Source organism: Cynoglossus semilaevis, chromosome 7 (genome assembly GCF_000523025.1).
Source record: "Cynoglossus semilaevis isolate Cse_v1.0 chromosome 7, Cse_v1.0, whole genome shotgun sequence".
Taxonomy (NCBI): domain Eukaryota; kingdom Metazoa; phylum Chordata; class Actinopteri; order Pleuronectiformes; family Cynoglossidae; genus Cynoglossus; species Cynoglossus semilaevis.
Genome location: NC_024313.1, coordinates 12777613 through 12798662, shown reverse-complemented (window position 1 = coordinate 12798662; position 21050 = coordinate 12777613). Strand labels below are relative to the sequence as shown.

The 21050-nt window shown below is 44.1% G+C and overlaps 2 protein-coding genes and 1 non-coding gene across 6 annotated transcripts in view; all 3 read right to left on the bottom strand.

The window, feature by feature from the left end:
* The window catches only part of msraa (methionine sulfoxide reductase Aa), a 17242-nt gene extending 5829 nt beyond the window's left edge, over positions 1-11413 (bottom strand). The window contains exons 1-4 of one of the 4 annotated variants that reach the window (XM_008313528.3): positions 10927-11413; positions 2689-2757; positions 2393-2512; positions 1030-1134 (exon numbers count right to left, since the gene is read on the bottom strand). In XM_008313528.3, the coding sequence (XP_008311750.1) occupies positions 1030-1134; positions 2393-2512; positions 2689-2757; positions 10927-11143 (511 nt within the window). In that variant the 5' untranslated portion in view covers positions 11144-11413. Of the gene's footprint in view, positions 1-1029; positions 1135-2392; positions 2513-2688; positions 2758-8736; positions 9365-9494; positions 9628-10926 lie in introns of those variants that run through there. The other 3 variants (XM_025056793.1, XM_017033557.1, XM_008313530.3) reach the window with 3 other exon arrangements.
* On the bottom strand, positions 2179-2251 carry trnak-uuu (transfer RNA lysine (anticodon UUU)). The gene has a single exon. It is a non-coding gene; the product is annotated as a tRNA-Lys (tRNA).
* A 5386-nt stretch (positions 11414-16799) lies between the features above and the next one.
* ift172 (intraflagellar transport 172) overlaps positions 16800-21050 on the bottom strand; it is a 29938-nt gene continuing 25687 nt past the window's right edge. The window contains 15 exon segments of the mRNA XM_025056810.1: positions 16800-17018; positions 17263-17354; positions 17513-17666; positions 17745-17843; positions 18111-18170; positions 18242-18246; positions 18283-18373; positions 18497-18616; positions 18792-18902; positions 19022-19138; positions 19530-19616; positions 19781-19844; positions 19999-20108; positions 20325-20423; positions 20563-20692. Coding sequence (XP_024912578.1) covers positions 16929-17018; positions 17263-17354; positions 17513-17666; positions 17745-17843; positions 18111-18170; positions 18242-18246; positions 18283-18373; positions 18497-18616; positions 18792-18902; positions 19022-19138; positions 19530-19616; positions 19781-19844; positions 19999-20108; positions 20325-20423; positions 20563-20692 — 1429 coding nt within the window. The 3' untranslated portion in view covers positions 16800-16928.

The following is a 21050-nucleotide window of genomic DNA, read 5'->3' as shown; positions in this document are numbered from 1 at the left end:
GGACGGTTCTGTGACACATCTTTTCATCACTCCTGCATCAGATTCTCTCGCTGTCGGAACAAATGTTTGGTTGGAGCTCCCAGGTTTTAGACACAACAAAGTCTGTCGTCCCTCCACACACACACACCCCAGGTCTGTGACCCCCCAGGTCAGGTGCACTGATGGTCACCACCAGACCAGGCCTCAGCCTCACCTGGTCCAGGGGTATCAACCAGCCCTGAGCCACGGTGGAAACAGACTTTGTCCATGGACGTATTCATTAACCAGGAGGTTGTGGGACCTATTTCAGACCTCAGTCCTGAGGCCAGTCTTTACGGACCATCAAACCGCTGGTATTTTCTCACATACACCTTGTACTTTTCACCTCAGGCATCACGGAAAAGACACGGATCATGTGAAGCACAGAAAGAATCTGGACGTTATCTGGTCAAATCTCTGTGATCCACTCATCTTCATTCCTCTCGCTGAGAACCGATCAGACGGACAGTCTGCACACTGAGCGCAGGCGTCACGTGAACTGCTCGTTTTGGAACAAACAGATGAGGGAAGAGGAGATAACATCTGGGTGAAAGTGTTTCAGGTCAGATGTTCAGTACAGATTGACTGGGGACTGAGCTGATACCGTGTCACACCATACGGGTTGATGAAGGCGGGCAGTTATTTGCCCTTTGTAATGCACCAGAAAGGGTGAATATTTCAAAACCCAATAGTGGTTGAAGGCTTGTGATTGGTCGACTGCCGGTTCCGCAGATAGAGATAGGTGAGAAACACTGACCTCTACCTGCTGTTGGCAGGCTGTCTGTTCTACAAATTTAACAAATATGTTTTTTCAATGTTGATTAACATCGAACCTTGATTAATTCTGATGATATTTCTTTTCCAACTGCAGGTGTGAATGTGAGTGTTAATGTGAGTGTGAACGGTTGCCTCTCTACAGTCTCACCCCTCCCTCCCCCCTCTTCCGTAGTACCTGGCGACTGTCGAGTTCATGTTTGTTGACACCGATTTTTAACCTCAGTGTTTTTGTACCTTGAGTGGGGTCGTGGTTTTCCCAGAAGACTTTGAGAAGTTGTGCGTAGCTGATCTGCTCAGGATGGAAGACGACTCTCACCACCTCCGTGTGACCTGTTTTACCTGGAACAGTGAAAAACAAAAACAAAACAAAAACTCTTGAGACTTGACGTTCTGGAACCGATGATGTGAGATAAGAGGCGTTCACGTCTGTGACAGAGATTCTTATCCAACACTGACAGCGGCTCATTAAAAATGACTGCAACTATTTACTGTACAAAAAAAAAAAATCAACTGATTATTTCAGGGCTAATTTGAATGTGAACAAACCAGGACTCCTGCAGAAGAACAGGCAGCAGCTGCTGGTGGTAATGAGTTTGACCTCATCACCATCAACATCATCTCCCTCTCATCCCTGCTCCCACTTCCTCCCTCCCTCTCTCAGTCTGCCTCTCTCTCTTTTTCTTATTACTTTTTTAATATCAGGAGTTATGGATTCTCACCCTAAGTTATTGGTGAACAGAGACAAAGCAGCCGTCGATATTAAATTAATGCCGCACCAGTCCGATCTCACAGGAATAAATTCATCTTCAGCAGCATGTGAAATGAAGCAGAGCCAGAACAGAAAATAAAGCAGCAGTGGGTTCTCTGATCTGTGAGCTTAGAGTTCAGTAAAGTTTATCTCTCCTCCTCTGTGACGGGAAAACACTTTAGAAAAGTACTTCAGTAGGAATACGTTCCAAACAGTAAAAAAAGTAACTTCAGTAGGAATACGTTCCAAACAGTAGAAATTCAGCTTTCAGGACTAAAAATAAAATAAACACTGAAGCAGAGTTTGGAGAAACGGAGAGGGAGCAGGAACATGTTGGGTTGTTGAAGACCAAAATCTGTTGACTGAGACACAACAGAGCGTGATGACATCACGATGATACTTTCATTCTGATTTTGGCTGCCTTACGGTTCAAGAAATTAAATCTGAATCCAGTGATATTTCAGTGAATCGATGTTTTCTTACAACACTAGTAGATAAATAAAATAAATCAATACATTTGTACTATATTGCAGGAATAACAGATATGCTGTTAACAGACTGCCCCTAGCAAGTGATGTCTGCTTCTGAGGCAGGCGTAAAAATAAGGACAGAAAAAATAAAATAAGGACAGAATCCACCTGAACAGGGACTTGAACCCTGGACCCTCAGATTAAAAGTCTGATGCTCTACCAACTGAGCTACCCAGGCCCTAAGGAGGTGACAGTACACGTGTATCTGTGTACCTGTGTACCTGTGTACACGGAGCCTGACTGACTCTTGACCTCCATCCTGAGGTCAGTGATATAATCGTAGTAAAGATTACAAGGCAGAAAAACGTGTTTTTTTTACCTGTGCACACCTCCTTGTAGGTGGGGTTTGGGGTGTATCCCCCGGAGTAGCCCACATGGGTGGAATAAACTCCTTTTTGATTCCAGAACTTTCTCTCCACCCCCCAGAAACATCCCATACCTGCAAAACAAAATGGAAAAAAGCAGACAAACAACAAACAACAATTGGAAAACATTTGATTTTAATCTGCCATGGTTAAAATGTCAAGTGTACTGCACAGTATTTCAGTGTACTGCGCAGTATTTCAGTGTACTGCGCAGTATTTCAGTGTACGTGCCCAGTCACTTCACACTCACCAAAGATGGCCGTCTCTGTTCCCTGTGGGAAAGGTGGAACGGTGCGGTTCCCGTTCACGTTGTGTTTCTCTGCAGGACAAAGTGACAGAAAGTTCCTTCAACGTTAGTTTGATAACGACGGCTCCAAACACGGTTTGACCACAAATGTCGCTCACATTCAAAGTGTTGTTCAAATGAGAAAACAATCAATGTATCTTCATCGTCTTGTTGCCCGTGTATCGTGATACGTGTCGTATTGACAGAGTCCTGTTCTCACACTGGAGCCACAGAAACAACAGTGCATTTCAGAGTGAATATGATTCACCAGCACAGGACACGACAGCCCAAACTACAGGAACCACAGAAGACACACACACACACACACACACACACACTGTGACCCACTTAAACAGTGTGTGCAGCTTTGCATAATTTCATATCAGCTGAATTCTCTCTAATCAGCACAGAGCCAGAGGTGCAGGAGGACTGTTTGAGGACACAGCCACCTGGCTGCGCTAACGTGCATCAGCGTAATAATGTGCTGGAGGCTGCGTGTGTGCGTGTGTGTGTGTGTGTCTAAGTGAATGCTTGGTGCAATTCTGTGGGGAAAAAAAATGGCGCAGTTAACGCAGGTGGAGGAGGATGAACCAAACATCTGGACGTGGTCATCTCAGACCACAGGCAGATGGATGATGTCACTCATCTACATCAGTAATCAGTGAGGTTTAACGTCTCGTCGTCATGTCGACCTCTGTGAACTGCTCTGATTGGTCCATCTACCGTTGAGGTTCCAGGTTCTTCCTGTCCAAACCACAGGCCCGTGGACCAGCACTGGACCAGAGCTCTTGGTTGAGGATGCTGGTCCACAGTATCAGAGACTGACTTTAAACTGCACCAGTTACACGGGAGTCATTGCATCATCACTTAGTACTTGGTAATGGTTCCTGGTACTAGAACATCACCTGGTATCACGCTGGTAACAAAGATCAAAGAGCGTCAGATCAAATATTAAACAAAACAAAAAAAAAAAAACACAGCCAATGATCAGAAAGTGAAAAATAAGAAGACAGTGAGACGATCAACAGACGATCCACGGACGATCAACGGACGAGCAACGGACGATCAACAGACGATCCACGGACGATCAACGGACGAGCAACGGACGATCAACAGACGATCAACGGACGCTGACGGTCTGTGGACGGAGAACATCTGAACAGAACTGTGTGTGTGTGTGTGAGTAATAGCTGCCTTCGGGGACAAGTGGAGGCATGTTCATTACTCTCTACACACACACACACAAATGAACACACACACACAAATGAACACACACACAGGAGGGAGACAAACAATTTAAATGTAAATGTCAGGGAAAGACAATAAGTCCAGACAGAATACTAATGAGTCTAACTGTGTGTGTGTGTGTGTGTGTGTGTGTGTGTGTGTGAGAGAATGAATGTAATAAAAAAACAAACAAAAAAAAACACCAACAGGTGGCAGCGTTAAAGAAGACATTTCAGCTTCATGTTATTTCCTACTGTTTCTCTAAACATTAATGTCTGTGATATTTGTTAGATTTAAAACAAATAATAATAATATGACTGTAAAGAACACACACACACACACACACACACACACAGTGTTCTGTGGATGAACCACATGATTCAGTCTGAATTCCAAAAAAACATTTGTCGTTGCTGAAAAATCCACTGTGTGTGTGTGTGTGTGTGTGTGTGTGTGTGTGTGTGTGTGTGTGTGTGTGTGTGTGCTGGCCTCCCAGTCTCTTCTTCAGCTCCCTGAATGCTGTCACAATAATAAGGCTGATCTCAGAACAGGCCTTTATCCACGCTGACATCTGTGGCACACACACAATTTGTGCTGCTCTATTTCAGCTAAAGCATACGTGTGTGTGTGTGTGTGTGTGGTTCTAGAGTCAGCCAATCAGCAGTCGGTGGTGCTCTTTTATCTCTGTTTCTTCCCTCTTACATCCTTCACATCATTTGAAAATATATATTGTTTCTAATCTGTCCTGACATTAGATGGTGTGTAAAAACAGAACGTTGTTAGAAATGAAACACACAAGAAGACAAAGCTGGACTGACTTTGGAGGAACTGGTCCAAAACCTCAGGATACAACAACCAGAGCGAACACATAGAAATGCATTACCACTATTGTCCAGCAGGGGCATGTTAGACATTTCTATTCCTTTATGATTCAATGCTGCTGCTGCTAACACTGCTGCTGCTGTCACTGCTGCTGCTGTCACTGCTGCTGCTGCTTTCACTGCTGCTGCTGCTGTCACTGCTGCTGCTGTCACTGCTGCTGCTGCTGTTACTGCTGCTGATACTGCTGCTGCTGCTGCTGCTGTTACTGCTGCTGCTGCTGCTGCTAACACTGCTGCTGCTGCTGTCACTGCTGCTGCTGTTACTGCTGCTGTTGCTGCTGCTGCTGCTGCTGTTACTGCTGCTGATACTGCTGCTGCTGCTGCTGCTGCTGTAGATAAAACTGATGCTGTGCTACTTTATAATATAAATCCAGCTGAAACTACTACGTCTGTCCTGACCATCGATGTTGTGAATGAACATGCACGGCCCAGTGATGAGTTCGGGGCCCGGTGCCTTGCCCCGGTGCCTTGCCCCGGTGCAGGAGAGGAGCTGCGTGGGCTGGGCTCACCTCCTCCCTGGAGGTCCAGAGCTGACAGTGACAAATGAAGACTGCAGCTAATGTCTGGCTGGGGGAGATTGGAGAGTCGACACGCACGCACACACACACACAAAAAAGATTGCTTCAACTGCACCGCAATTAAATCTACAAAGTAACCTCCCCCCAACATCTCCTCCACCTCCCCCTCCTCTCTCCCTGATTGCCTGGTTTCTTCATTTTCCTCCTGCTCCCCCCTCTTTTATCATCTTCCCTTTACATCTCCCTCCCCTCCACCCATCTCTCTCTCTCTCTCTCTCTCTCTCTCTTCATTTATTTCTCTTTGCTCCTGCCTCACCCCCCCTCCCCTCCTCTCCTGCCTCACCCTCCCTTCTCCCTCCTCTTCCTCCTCTCCCTCTCAATCAGCTGCTCTGATTGCCATCGTCACTTTTATTGCCACCCATCATTACAACCATCAGAGTTATCCTTATTGTTCTGCTGCTGGCTTCCTCCCCTCCCTCCTCTCCCTCCTCTTCCTCCTCTCCCTCCTCTTCCTCCCCTCCATTGTCTCACACTCAGGCAGCTGTGGATCAAACTGCTGCCGCAGCATCATGAATATCAAACGTGTCACATGTTAAAACTATGAAACAAAGATGACGGCTGCGTTCCCTCCTGTCAGTAAATATGAAGGTGATGATGTCACCACATCCTGCTCCCACCATCAAACATGCTGAAGAAAACACATTTTTTATCTTTATTCTTCAGTAATCATCACATATTCAACAGCGGAGAACTCCAGGTCATTTCTCAGGTGGACAAACCAGAGACTGTGACTTGACTTTTCCACCAACAGTTCCAGCAGCGTCTCCATGTTGGTGACACAAGCTGATCAAAGCGGACTTTCAGGTCACACTGTTAGCAGCAGGTAACTAAAATACTTCATACAAATACTCTAGTATTCTTGTCGCACCACAAAATAATTGTTAGGCTGAAATTCATATTGGTTGAAATAAAACATGAATCGTGCTAAGATTCACTGGTCGTACCATGACACTACACACTCAGTACAGTCGCTCTGGTACAGAGCAAATCTACCAACAAAAGGACAGACTAAACCAGACGTAGCTTCAGTCTCGTTGACCAGCTGTAATTGTGGACGACACTTCTCCATGTGTTAACGTGACATGATTCAGACCTGCTGCGGTTTATCTGTCCGTGACCTTCAGCTACTCCTCCAGATGGAGAGCCACTCCCGCAGACTCTGTGATTGATGGATGGATGGCGTGATAACACCACTCATCACATCGTGGCATCACCCTCCAACCACGCCCTCTCTCTGAGCCAGCCTACAGGTAGGCCCGCATCTCGGCTGCCCGTCACGTCGCCGTCTGCCAAGGTTATCAGACGGCTGTGTGAACGACAAAGAACTCTGCCTCGCCTGATGGAATCACACACGTTCACCCTGTTAATGGCATCCTTGTGTGTTGTCATGGCGAAGGCTGTGACAAAGGCTGACGGACACGAGTGAATAAAAGAGAGAGACACATAAAGAGAGGCGGACGGAGTAAACCTGATAAACTACACTGTTGTTTGACAGACGAGTACGAGTGAGAAAGACTGATGAACTGGGCTGAACCATCGAAACCCAAAGGACCTGGGAATGGAACATTATATTAAATATAAAAAAATAAAAAGGTATGACGAGAGGTGTTAATAGTCGACATGAATGTTGATGGTGTGTCAAAAAGATTGTTCCCTCTGGGACCGTAAAGAACCATCCAACCTTAGGAGTCAACAAACATGATGTCATGGGCGCGAGACATCCAATAAAGTTTCCAGTGAAGTAGACAAAGCAGTGAATGCATCTGTAATTATAGTGATTTGTTGGAGGTATAACCCATTAATCACCACGTACATGGTCAGACACAACAACAACAAAGGCCTGGGCTCCTGTCAAAAGTTCAGTGTGTTTGAATTTCTTATTTCGCAGGAGATGAGCACAAAGATGTTTAATTATCAAAAACATGAGACAGAAACGTCACGTCATCAAACCCTGAAAATGACCTTCGACCTTTTGTCCAAACACTCTGCTGCTTACTGCCCACCCAGGTCAATTGGGAACAAAAGCAAGTTCATGTGAAATCAGTCTGTTTTTTGTATCACTTACATGAACTTTGTGAACCGGACCTGAGATCCACTAATAAAATGTCCTGGTCTTCATCCAGCTCTCGTCTGTGGTGCCAAGAAACAGCTCTTCAGCTTAAAAATAACAATCATCAAACGGTCACGTTCACCAACGTCTTCCTATTAGCATACCATCTCTCCTGAATTAGCCTCAAAAGCATCACTGCCATTCATCTCAGTCAGAATGAGACGTTCAACCACAGCGAGCTGCAGTAATGATGATTTACACTGGCTAATGAAGAGACTGGGCACACAGGCCAGCTGCTGGCTGTCTGAACACATCTGCACTGGGGCTGTGATGACGGAGACATTAGTGTCTTCATCAGCTCTTTGTTTTCATCCTTTTGCATCTGAGACTTAAAAAAAAGGAGGAGCAGGAGGTGGTGCTCGGCCGGCGTGGAGGGAGGGGATTGGGGGGGTAAAATATCAAGCAACAACAAACAGAAATGAGTGAAGGCTTCACATCAGATAAAATTAAAATCAAAACAGCTTTTACATCTGTTAATGGATTTAGGTCAGATTTTCAAACCCAGAAAGTTTGACGGCCAGTGATTTCATGTGTCTAATATAAAAAAAACCCAACATTTTAAATATTCAGTAGCCTAAAATATAATACTGTTCACACATCTGTTTGGAGTTCATGAGAAGTGACTGAAACAGTCATTTTGGAAGGAAAAAAAACAGAACACGCTTTAGTTCTAAGACAAACTAAACCCAACAGAACTGTTGTCATGGACACAACAACATTCACCACGTAGTGTTGCTGCACAAACAACAACAACTCAACGAAGGTCATAAAAAAACTCGCTCTGGAAATCAGACCAGCAACCCTTCAGTTGACATGACAAGAGATGGTGTGTACCACCAACTCTTTGATCTTGGTCCAACTGATACTAAAGTTGAATGAACTTTTTGATGCACCAAGAGAAATTAATTGTTATCTTGTTTTTACAAGACAGCTTAATAAAAAAAAAAGTTTTTGCCCTTAACACAACTGTTGCCATAGAAATAAGAACACAACGGTTCACAGTTTGCAGGTCAAATTCTGTGGCTAGCTTCATTCACAGACCTCTAGCTCTGGCAGTGCTTGACCTTCTTGTAGCTCCAACTCTTTGAAGTCAAACATCCGCACCATCAAGTTCAAAAATGTTATGTTAAGTCTTAAAAATAAAGAACAACAACCTTTTTCAGTTACCACAAAAAACTGCAATCGGCCTATGAAATATTGTTGTCGGGTAACACACCAAAATCCAAGAGCATCTCCGCGGAATTTCTTTCTAAAGGAAAACGGCTTCTTCTGTTTCAGGATTTTCCTCATCGTATCCCTCTCAGGAGCAAAGAAGAAGAGTTCTCGGTCCCTCGGAAGTTATTGTGTCTCAGAGCAAGACAGACCCTGTCCCCGTCTTCCACCACTGCCACCACCTCCACAACCAAGCCTGGACTTTTCTTCATTTCCTCTGGCGCTGCAGCCCCGAGCCAGGCAGACAAAGGAGGGCTAACCCTGCCAAGTCCCACCACTCCAGGCATGGCTTTCTCTATCCTTTATGCTTCTTTCTTTCTTCCTCTCTCTCTCTCCCTCTCCGTCTTTCTCTCCCCCTCTCTCTCCGGCTGTGGCACGTTTCCCGAATATCTTTGGCGATGCTCCAGCACCGTCTGAACCCTTGTTTTCCGTCCTGATAGTCTTGTTTTCCTGATTGCCCCCTCCTGCCTTTATAACCCTTTCCAACCCTGCGTCGTCCTTCCCTGAGACCAGCCCACCTCCACTCTCCAGCCAAAAATGTTAATCACAAACTGGATTAAGTCAGACCATAATAAACCCCAGTCAGTCGTTCACAGAAAGGCAATAATTCACAATTTCACCCAACCTTCGACTTTTACTCTTTGCAATGTTACAGCAAAACCAGGAAGTGTGTGTGTGTGTGTGTGTGTGTGTGCGCCCTGTGTCGTTCCCAGAGTGCCAGTGCAGATCCATTCATCATGTGCCAAGACTCTGTGCCCTCACTTGCAGTGAAGAGGGTCCAGACCAGTGCCAAGGGTCCTGACTGCCAACTCTGTGCTGCTCTCAGTCTGTTCCCGTCTCTGACTCTGACTCTGACTCTCACACAAACAAACACACACATTTATCTGAACCTTCAACAAATTGAAGTCTAGTTCACGCTCAGTGCTAACGACACATAAAAGCCTTCTTTGTTCATGCTAAACATTGTTTTTAATTTTCTGTGAGCGGGCAGGAGCATAGCCTAATGCATTAACCGGAGCAGTACCGTGGGGGCAGTGTTGCTCAATATAGCTCATGTACAAACAGACACGCCAGAGAGAGCCCTGCTGGTCAGCACTGGAACTGCATCCAGAATGGTAAAGGTGTAAAGATGTTCTGAACACAGATGAAACTAACATGCCACTTCACTTACTGAAAGAGGTCATTAAATTCTATTGTCAACTTTCACTTTTCATTTACTTACCTTTTTGCTTGTTTTTATTGTCTTTTATTTTTAATGTCTCTCTTGGAGTTTTTATTTCAAAGTGCTTTACATGGCTCTGCAGTGTATCTTTAATTACCTGCTGTTTTTACCGTGCTTTATAATTAAACTTGGATTGCTTTGCCTCCGTGGAAGATAAAATTCACTTTTAACGTGTCTTCTTTTAGTACATGAAATTAGGGCCACCTGTAGGCTTCTATAAATATTTGGTGAATTCAGGTGATGCAATAAAGCCGTTAAAGTAAGAGATTATCGTGCTTGAACATGTCCTGCATGTAAATAAAAGTGATGCGGTTATTAATGTCAATATGCTGTTATTATTTTTATATATATACGTTTTTTGACTGCCTTCTTTGATATTAAATTCGAAAAAGTCTTATATTAATAATTTATTAATCTATTATCTATTTCTTTAACGTAACTTTGGCTTTGACTTGAAATGTTTCTCTACATTTCTGATTTGTTTTGACTATTTTTTATAAATATTACAAATTTTTAGTTTAACAAATTTTAGTAACCTTTTAGCCTTTTCAGGGCCATCTTTTAAGTTTTTCTTGGTTTGTCGAAGCTATGACGCAGTGGTTTTTGAACATTTTTATTTTCAGTAACATAAAAGGAACTCCAGGGAATTGTAAAACGTTACATTTATGACTCCCTAACATTTTAATAAAATATGTTACGCTATTTACTTAATTTTTTAAAATTTATTTTATATTTTAATTTGAGGGGAGGAGTAACGTCAGTTCAGGCAGAGCTGTTAGAGGAAGCGGACATCAGCAGGTGCCAACGGCTGAAAGTTAAACTAATAATTAAATATAAATAAAGCCAGTCTTGACATTAAACGGCTAAAAGGCCTATTTCTAATACACATAAATAAAATAAATAATCAACGGACAGTTTTGTACTTCTGCCACAAGTTATATCGTAATGCTAATATGCTAAAAGCTAACTTACCGGACACTCGCAGGCTCTCCGTCCGCCCAGGCAGCGCTTCCTCCTGAGTTGGCATCTGGTGCTTGGAGGCCATGTCTCCCATCCGACTGTTGATAAAGTAAAGCCAGGATGTCACGCCGGTGTTATAAGTACAGTTATGTGACAGACTGGCGCTCAGCCAAACAAGACGGAGGCTGGAGGAGGGTACGGAGGAGAAGAGGGCAGGAGAAGCGACCATCGAACCTGCTGATAAAGCCGTTAGCTCAGTTAGCTCAGTTGTCTGCTAGCCGGTGGAACGTTACACAACCACCGCACACAACAGACACTTTACTGACGACAACTGTGTCCAAAATAACACAAATGAAGCCTCAACGTGGTATACAAATTATGAATGTTTGTTGTTTACCGGATCTAATTTATATATTTTAAAATATGTATATTTGATTACAAGAGCAATAAAAACAAAAACCTATAACATTTTTGATTAGGTGTATTGCTGTCAAAGACCACCAGGGCTAACAGTATATAGCCCTGATGGTACAGTAGCTCGTCCTGCAGCATCACGCCCTTCTTGGGGGGTGGGGGTGTCACTCTACACCAGGCATGGGCAAACTAAGGCCAGTGGGGCCGGATGCGGCCCGTTCAGCTTTTTAATCCGGCCTGCCAAACATTTGCAAATTATATCATTTATTTATATTATTATTATACTTCTGCCGTTTCTGTACAATACCCACGTTTCCCCAGTAGATGGCATAGAAAATGACAAAAGCATATTAGCATATCAGCCTTTATGCATGACTTTTACATTTATCTCAGTTCAAATGAACGTTCCAATTTTATGATTTTAACTAATAATATATTCTACTTTAGAATATAATTCAAATTAATTCTACTTCTTCTTTCTTTGACACTTTGTGTCTCTGGCTTTGTGTGTGTTTGCAAATTGACAGTAAAATATACTGCACCGGGTGGACAGGGGGGTAGGAGGGGCACCACCTAAAATCCTGCCCAAGGCCCCACATTGGTTATGGCCGGCACTGGGATGAAGGTCGGGATAGAAAGAGAAAAGGACATTTATCTGTGAAAAATGACTGAAAATCTATGGAGGGAAACAGGAGCATAAAGAGGAGGATGGACGGAGAAGACGGAGGACAAAAAGATGAGTGAAGACAGAAGGATGAGAGAAAGGATGTAAGGATGTGAGGAAGAACAAGGCTCCAAGAGAGGACAGGAGGCTGAGAGGAAGGACAGAGGACGGAGCTGGGAGTCCAGGATGTAAAAAAAAAAGGCTCCATCTTTAACAGAACACCACCCCCTCCTCTCTCTCTCCTCTCTCTCTCCCTGACTGCGCCCTACCTCCCTCTCCCTCCATCCTGTCACACAGACGCTCCTTCCTCCTCCTCTGCCTCCCGTCCTCCTTCACTCTGTGTTGAAGCTGTCATCTGTGAGGTCCAGGATGTTTCTGCTGCGGCTTCCTCTCCCACTCTGGACTATTTCTGCTTCGAGACAAACTGGAGGAGGAAACAAAGACAAAAAAACCACAGAAATGACAGACGGTCTGCTGTTGGACGGACAATCCGACCACAGCATCAGCATCTCCATCACCGTCCTCCACCACCACCACCTCCTCCTCCTCTTCCTCTTCCCTTCATCTCTCTGCATCCTCAGCATCATCTGGATCTGCATCCCTGCTCAGGAGGACACTGGGACCCTCACCCTCTGCCTCCCCCAGCGTCGCTGCAGCTCACGGACGGTTTGTGCTGGTTTTTAAAAATCAATTCTATGAAAAAAAAAAAACAAAAAAAAAAACCCATCAAAGCTGCACCACCCTGACGCTCTCAGGTATTGTTACTCAGTTTCACACCTCTTTCTGGATCATTTCATATATTTGTATTTTTTTAATGTTTTTCTTTGATCTTTGTGTAACCTTCACTGTCACCACGGTTTTTTTCTCCTTTCTTTTATGTCCAGTAAATCAGCTGCTGTAAACGCCGCAGTGAGCTCTGCGGAGCTGCTGTCTCTTTCTCTCTTGAAGCCTTTGAAGGATGCAAACACACACACACACACACACACGCACCCACATACACATACTAGAGCTGGACAAACACACGCCCAGATCACTGTTTTACACCTTATTCCTATTTCAAAGAAATTAATCTTTACTCTAAATCCATTTACCGTAATGTCTGTAAAAGCAGCTCTAAAAAAAAAGTCCCATTTCTGCTGTAACTGTGTGGATTCGTGTTAAATGATAAGATGAACCTACAGTTCCAGTGAACGCAGTTCGACTCAGCCTCTCGTCGTAGGACGAGTGTCTTTGATCTGGAGCTGAAACACCGCGGCCGTAACTGAGTCGCAAAAAAATCAAACAATCAATGACAGAGAAAAGTGGAACCTTTGTCTGTGAACCTGGACGTCAGACTGTACGGACTGACCAGCTGACAGGGTCTCGTTAGGAAAACTAAAAAATATATATTGTTAAATTAGAAAAAAAAAAAAAGCCAATAATCCTCAGCTGCAGCACCACTCTATCTAGAGCCTTCTGACCGTAGCCCTGTAGGTGGCGTTGTTCCCATGGCCAACCTATGCTTTAACAACATTGATACTCACCTAAACCAGACTCTTTAGATTCAGATTCAGGTTTAAATAGGACAGAAAAATCGTGGGTTTTTTTTGTACTACCTAGCGTAGCTGTTGAAGGCGCACAGACGCACGAGCACGTGCACATGTACGACCCCCACAAAGGCAGTCAAATCCCCCCACGATCCTGCCCCTCCCCCCACTCTACCCTCTGCATTTTAGCCTACATGAGCTATGTAGGTCATTAGCATTTGAGCGGTTAATGAGGCTGCAGATGGGTCCATCTCCTCCTCTCCTCTCCTCTGTCCTTGTCTCCTCTCCCCTTATCAGGAAGCCGCTGAGCAATGCTGCTGCTGCTGCTGCTGAAAACAATGCAGAATAAATGTGAAACCATCAACTCTCCAGTTTCAGAACATTCAGACATTTTCTCTCGTTCGTTGTGTTTGCATGAATTCAAAACCACATTTACGTTGGATTCATGTTGTTTTTTTTCCTTCACTGCCTGCTGCATTATGGCCCTTCCAGGAAACCATTAACAGTTTCTGGTGGTCATCCATGGTATGGAAATCAATCCCAGACCTTACGAGAGAACACACACACACACACACACACACACAGATACTGACCATCCGAGAGAACATCAAGTTCGCATTTAGATGAAGTGTTTTTGCCGTTAACGATCAGGGTCGGACGACAGTGACATCGGCTGATTTTGGACTAAATCTTTAAATCTGACCTGTTTCTCTTCTTCATCATTACACTTGTCTTTGTGTTTGTAGAAACGTGAACAAAGAAACAACTTCCTACGATAATAATGAGCGTCCAGTCCAGTCATCGTTAGCGACCAGAGACTGAAGTCAGTGACAGGACTGTTAAAACAGAACGTCGTTAAATATGGAAATGATTTACGTTGTTTTGTCAACGGTCAGAATTTTTCTGCATTTATTAATTTATTTTTAATTTTCTGCCTGATTACACAGAGGTCAACAGGATACCCTTGACACTCTGTGAGGCATGTGAGTGCACGTGCATGCACACGTGCACTCACATGCCCACAGACGCCTATAGCATCTTTAAAGCTTCCTCCAGAGCTGCAGAGACAAAACGCTGCAGAGACAGAGCTCAGTGCTGCTGCTGCTGCTGCTGCTGCTCTGATACATAATGTACTGTACAAACAGAAATAAATCTGCAGTGTCATGAGGGACAGAGAGTATAGGATCTGGACGTGTGACGATCGTAGTACTGTTAGTACAGCAAATGTTGGTACAAAAAAGATTCTCCAATTTAGGTCTGAAATTTAGGGATTAATTCCAGTTTATTCATTTAAAACCGTTTGTTTAACCACAAATGAGTCGTGAATATTTCAAATGTACTTTTAGAGTCACAGTTTTATTCTTTTTTCCGTGAAAATAATTAAAGAGAAACTTCACGACAACAGAAACATAACGACAGGGATTTGATTTCCTTTAGTCATTTGAAGGTCGTTGGGAGGAAGAGGAGGAATATGAGGAGGAGGAGGAGGGGGTGGGGGATTTAAAACTGAGGGACACAGTCTGACAGAGTGGAACGTTCAATGCTGTAATGGGATAAAGTAGAGAAAAGCTGGGTAACTGGGAATAGGTGGGAAAATGGGAATGAGTGGGAAGAGACCCGCCCCACGGAAAAAAAGCAGAAAGTGTGCCGTGATGGAGAGGAAGCTGGAGGAAGAGCGTGGGTTTTCTCTCCTCGTGTTCACAGCGGACCTTGATTTAAATGTCCATACAATTAAGGCACGCGGTGAATGCCAAGAGAGTGACCGAGGAGCGGCGCTGGGATCACGCTGGGCCGAGTAACCGCGGGAACAATCGGAGATCCAAGATGGACGACTGTGTCAAACATGGCCGATCTTTAAACACCACATCATTCTGGAACGTTCTAGATCGTTCCCAGAGACACAGAGTTCATTTATGGTTGTCTTTATCAGCACCACGGTGGCGGACATTCATCCAAACGGCTGATGTCATAATCCAAAAACAGAGTGTGAGAATTTTCATTGTTGCTAAAACATGTTAATTGTAGCCATCTTTGTAAACCATGGCTAAATTTGTCTTTTATCTGTTCAAACTCCTCGTTAGGATTTTACTGTCTAATTATCAACAGGCCTGAAAATCCGCAAAAAGATTTTTGTTTGAAACCAGAAACAAAAAAAATGCAGTGCAACTATTGGTCACCAGGAGGTGTTTGTGCTCATTTTGCATTCATTCCATAACATAATGTTGGAGTATTTTCATCAACTACTTTTCAGACGATACTGTTTTGGGATTGGAACATCAACGACTGAAGTTATTGTCCGTGAAAAGGAAAGAAATAAAAACTGATATTTTGTCCTAACTGTCGCCGTCTTTTCTGTTTCCTCGTGTCAACACCATCGCTCACCTGTCATTTACTTTCTGGAGTTTACCTGTGCAAATTCTTCTGGACTAACACTCCACCCAGTGGTTAGACTCAAAACCTGCACAAACAAGTACAATGTTAACGTAACAGGAGATTTAAATAACTATTTCAATTACTACAGAAAATAAAGTCACATTAATTTTACAGCAGATTTGTGTATCGGTACCGTCTCACCAGGATGTAGATGGCAGTATCGTCTGCATAAAGGTTGATTCTACGGCAGCAGAATTTACATTTCCTTTCTTATTTTTTTACTAATTTTTTTTTGTTATTCTTCTCTTTTTATGTCAAATTCTCATGTAAGAATGAAGTTAAAATAAAAAATAAAGTGGATTTAAATATACTTGCCTTTTTCTGTACTGTTGAAATGAACATTTTGTAAAAACATAAATATGGTTTTGCTTATTTATTTTTTGCACAAAACATGCAAATTAAAAAAAATAATCGCAGTATTTTTCTGTTAAAAACATTACAAATTGAGCTGAAATGAGTGTAAACATGGATGAAGCTGTATATTCAATAAAAATCTAAATAAATTAAAGAAAATGTTTTTACTGTGGGGTTTTCTGTTTCTGTTAATATATAATTATTCCTGCAATAAAAAAAAATCAAATATTTGTTTTATTTCAACACAGTGATGAGAGTTTCCTTCAGGCTGATGTTTCCTCACTTTTTTAGGTCAATCTAATCAAACTAATCTAATCTAATCTAATCTAATCTCATAGTAATAGTAGTAACAATCAGACTTAAATTAAAAATTCTGCTTTTATTTAATCGTGAATAATTATAAACATTGGTATCAAACACGTGCAAGGCACAGCTACACACACACACACACACACACACAGACACACACAGACGTTATAGGAGGGGGGCATTCTATATGTAAGAAGTCTTTCTGTTAAAACCTCACTTTGGTCATGAAGAAGAGGATAAAGTCCTGAGAGAGGAGGGGGGGGTGAGGAGGAGAGAGGATGGATGGAGGGGGAGACAGAAGAGCAGCAGCAGGGTCAGTGGAAGGAGAACCCCGCGGAGGGCAGAGCTCCACACCACTGGCTGATGAACTTCAGGACGTCCTGACACTCTGGACTGTGAGTCGTCTGGAGGGAAAAACACGAAAATGATTTAAAATAAAAACAAAAGATCAGATCTCACTGTAGGAAACAGGCTGAGAAAATTATTAAGTTAATGTATGCCAGCAGGGGGCGACACTACTGGCTGAACCTCTTTTCATTTTATTATTTTTCTGTTCATTTTCTATAAAACAAACTTTTTTCTCCAACAGGTCAGATATATATTTATATATTTTTTAAATTAATAAATGAAATCCCTCTCTGTTCGTACCTTTGTGGCCATGAGAAATTTGTTCCAGTCTTCTTTGTTGGCCATTTTTCCTGCAGCTGAAAACTCCACCTTGTTCCTCAGCACAGGGTAACCTGGAAGATTAAAACCCAAAATTTATTAACAAAAAAATACGATAATGACTGTAACAACAATACCATCTGCAGACTGTAGGTGGCGGTCATCAGGTCTGAGGAACTCTGGTGCTTGGAAAAGGATCCAGACTGGCTGTAAACCTGTGGTTGGCCCTCACCTGTGAGGACACAGGGCAGGGACCGCAGGCCGCTGTTTGCTGCCACCAGTGAGGCCTGGTACGTGTTCCGTTCGTCCTGCGGCAGAACCTGCTCCACCCGTTTGTCCAGAGAAACGGTCAGCACCCAGTCCCGGATCTGCTCCCGCTGGTCATCCTGTACCGCACACACACACACATCAGACTAAGACCCAGACCCTGAATCAGGACTGGTTTTCCAGGAGCCCCGTCTCACCGTGACACACAGTTTGGTTGGAATAGGAACTTCAAAGGGAATGTCCGTGTTCAGGAAGTCCGAGTGGTCCAGAGCGTCCAGGTTTCCCTCGGCGATGGCCTGCAGACACAGACGGAACATATTTTCACTTGGACTCTCTAACCAGAGGGTCTGTGACCCCTAGAGGTCTGCACAGGTACTGCATAAATGTGTAAATTTTGTTTTTATTTTTTCCACGTTTATGATAAAAAAAAAAAGAACATGAACCTGTGTGTCACTTGAACTAAATGCAGAAGAACAAGACACACGTGTAAAGAGTACCAGGCCCAGAGGAACATGTTCCACTGAAACCCTGTGTTAAAGATCAGGTTCTGTTGTGGAACTCACGTCACACAGATCCAGGAAGTGGTTGAGGAAGATGAAGGCCATGTTCTCCCAGCCCACGGCCTGCAGGGACACAGGACAGCACTGACACAACTGACACAACTGACACACTGACTCCACTCTGTGTAATAAACGTGTGCTGTGACGTAGCCGACGTCATCGTTCGTGGTCTCACCCTGCAGGCCACGCTCGTAGAAGGCGTTGGCAGCAGGAACCAGCTCCGTGTGACGCAGCAGAGACACTTACAGTTTGGCTGCAACACCCACCTGGAGACACAGACCAGGACACTACAGACCATGTCTTAACATTCTGTTTTTGTCCTCAGGTAACCTTTAATCCTTGAGTAAGAGTAATATGTGTGTATATTTATATTATTTTATTATTTTTACCAGCTGCTCCACTGCCTTGGCCGCACACCTGGTGGCGCAGTAGTGAGCGATGAGCAGCATCTGCTCAAAGTCCTGGTGAGCTGGAGAGTTGGCCTCGGCCGACTTGGACACGTTGTCACACTGAAACACAGCAGTTTGGAGGAAGTGTTAGGACCGACCAGACCAGGAACCGGGGCTCCACCCAGAGACTCTGCTCACCGGTGAAACTCAGCGCAATTTAAGGAGAAAGAAAATATAAAATAAATACAATAACAATCAAATTATAATGTTTGTTTCGTTTTTTTTTTCATTTTACCAGCTGCAGCAGGAAGGTGCGGAGGTCGGCCCACATGTGGTACGACTCTGGTCCAGACGTGTCAGGAACGTTGATCAGGTCCAGGAACAGACGTCTGTAGATGTTGAAGTTCTGTGGGTTGAAGAAAAAAAAAGAAATCTCATTTTTTTTAGTCCCATCTATCAGAGACAGAACGGGAGACGATTCAAAGGTGGGTCGCCTGACCTTTGACCTCGGGTGTGTGTTGGTACCTGTGGATTGGGTGGAGCGCCGTGTTGGACGTAGAGCTGCAGCGCCTTCGGAGCCTCCTCCTCCTTGATGAGGTGAGTGGCGTACAGAGCCACGTATTTATGAAGTATTTTAAAGTTCTGACGAAAAAAAAACAACGTGACAGAAATACCAGGAGTAAGAAACAACGTTTTACTGTTGTAGCTCAGTGAACGTCAGTCAGAAATAGTCACAACAGTCGGTATTTTCTCCTCAGGAGACCACGGGACCCCAGACCCCAAGTCCCAACTAACAGACGAGGGTCATTTGGTACCATTAACACATTAGCTAACGTTAGCTACAACTGTCCCGGTACAGACTCCGTCCTGGTACAGACTCTGTCCCGGTACAGACTCCGTCCCGGTACAGACTCTGTCCCGGTACAGACTCTGTCCTTGTACAGACTCTGTCCCGGTACAGACTCCGTCCCGGTACAGACTCTGTCCTGGTACAGATATAATTCTATACTAAATGTCCCTTCATGTCCTCTACCTGTTTGGAGGCCGTGTCCAGACATTTGTCCCACTGTCCTTTTTCTGCGTACATGTCCAGAGCGGCCATGACGTCCACACCAACCAGCTGCACATGACATGAAGAGAAAACAACATTAAATTCTTCTCATCATTTGATTCCAATCAAATCTGTGTACAAACCAACCAAAGCATCACAGGTCATGAGCAGAGAACCCACCTGGTTCCTCACAGGAAAAGTTTTAAAGTTCTAAACTGCACCACTGCACTCACAGAGTCCACTTTGCCTTGGTTCTTCAGATGATCCTTGTACTTCTGGTCCACATACTCCTCATACCTGGGAAGAACCAGAGGACGGAGGAGGACCAGTGAAAATACTGCTCTGATGTTGGGGGTGTACAGCACTGAGCAGCAGCAGAGCTCTGTGCTACATCTACAAAACACAACAAACTATCTGTGTGTGTGTGTGTGTGTGTGTGTGTGTGTGAGACCTGGGCTTCAGCTCCTTAGCCACCCTCTTGGCTTTGTTCCACTCCCCTCCCTCCATCAGAACGTCGATGGCCTCTTCGATCAGATCCATGTTGATATACAGTTCAGCCGCCTGACACAAAGTCAGGATCAAAAAGTCAGGATTAATAAATATGGATTAAAGAAGTCAGGATTAAATAAATCAGGATTTAAAAAGTCTGGATTAAAGAAGTCAGGATTAAATAAATCTGGATAGTTTAATTATGGACAAGTGAATCAACGAAGTCAGGATCAACACATTAATTCTAATCCAGCAGCTGTGTATTTCCATGCGTGTGTTCTCACTCACAGCGTTGTACTTCCCCAGGTGAGCGAGTCGTGGTCCGACAACCTGGACCACCTCCACCGCTCGGTCTGTATTCAGGAACTTGATGGCCAAGTCCGCCGCCTGGACACACACACACACACACACACACACACACACACACACACACACATATATATACTGCTGGTCCTGTACGGTCTGTTCTGACTGAGAACGATCTGTCTGTGAAATGTGAACGTTTCCACGGCGACAAAGTTCTGACCTTCATCCAGCTCTTCTCCATCAGAGCCAGGTTGGCGTCCTCCTTCACCTTCAGGTAACACTCCACGGCCCGGGAGTACTCCCCCGTCTGCTCCCACTCTTTGGCTTGTTCTAACAAACCCTCCACCCCCCTGTGGGTGGATGAACACACACACACACACACACACACACACTCGATTCATTATTGCAGTAAACGACTCTAATCTCTGAGCGTTGACCTAAAAACACCAGACCACGTCGCGTTTGAACCATTTTTTTTTCTCTCTGTATCTTTAACATCAGTCAAATTGAAGTCAAGCTGAAACGAAACGTAGAAAAACCTCAGAGAAACCAAAACCCTGATCCTGGAGTGGGTCCACGGTCTGGAGGCTGTGGTTAAAAAAACTCTTCAGAAATTATTCAGTGTTTTTTTCACTTGAGCCCTCTTCATCCTCTGTTTCCATTGGTTACTTTTGATGTTTTCTCCCACAGGTCGTTAGAGAGGGAGCA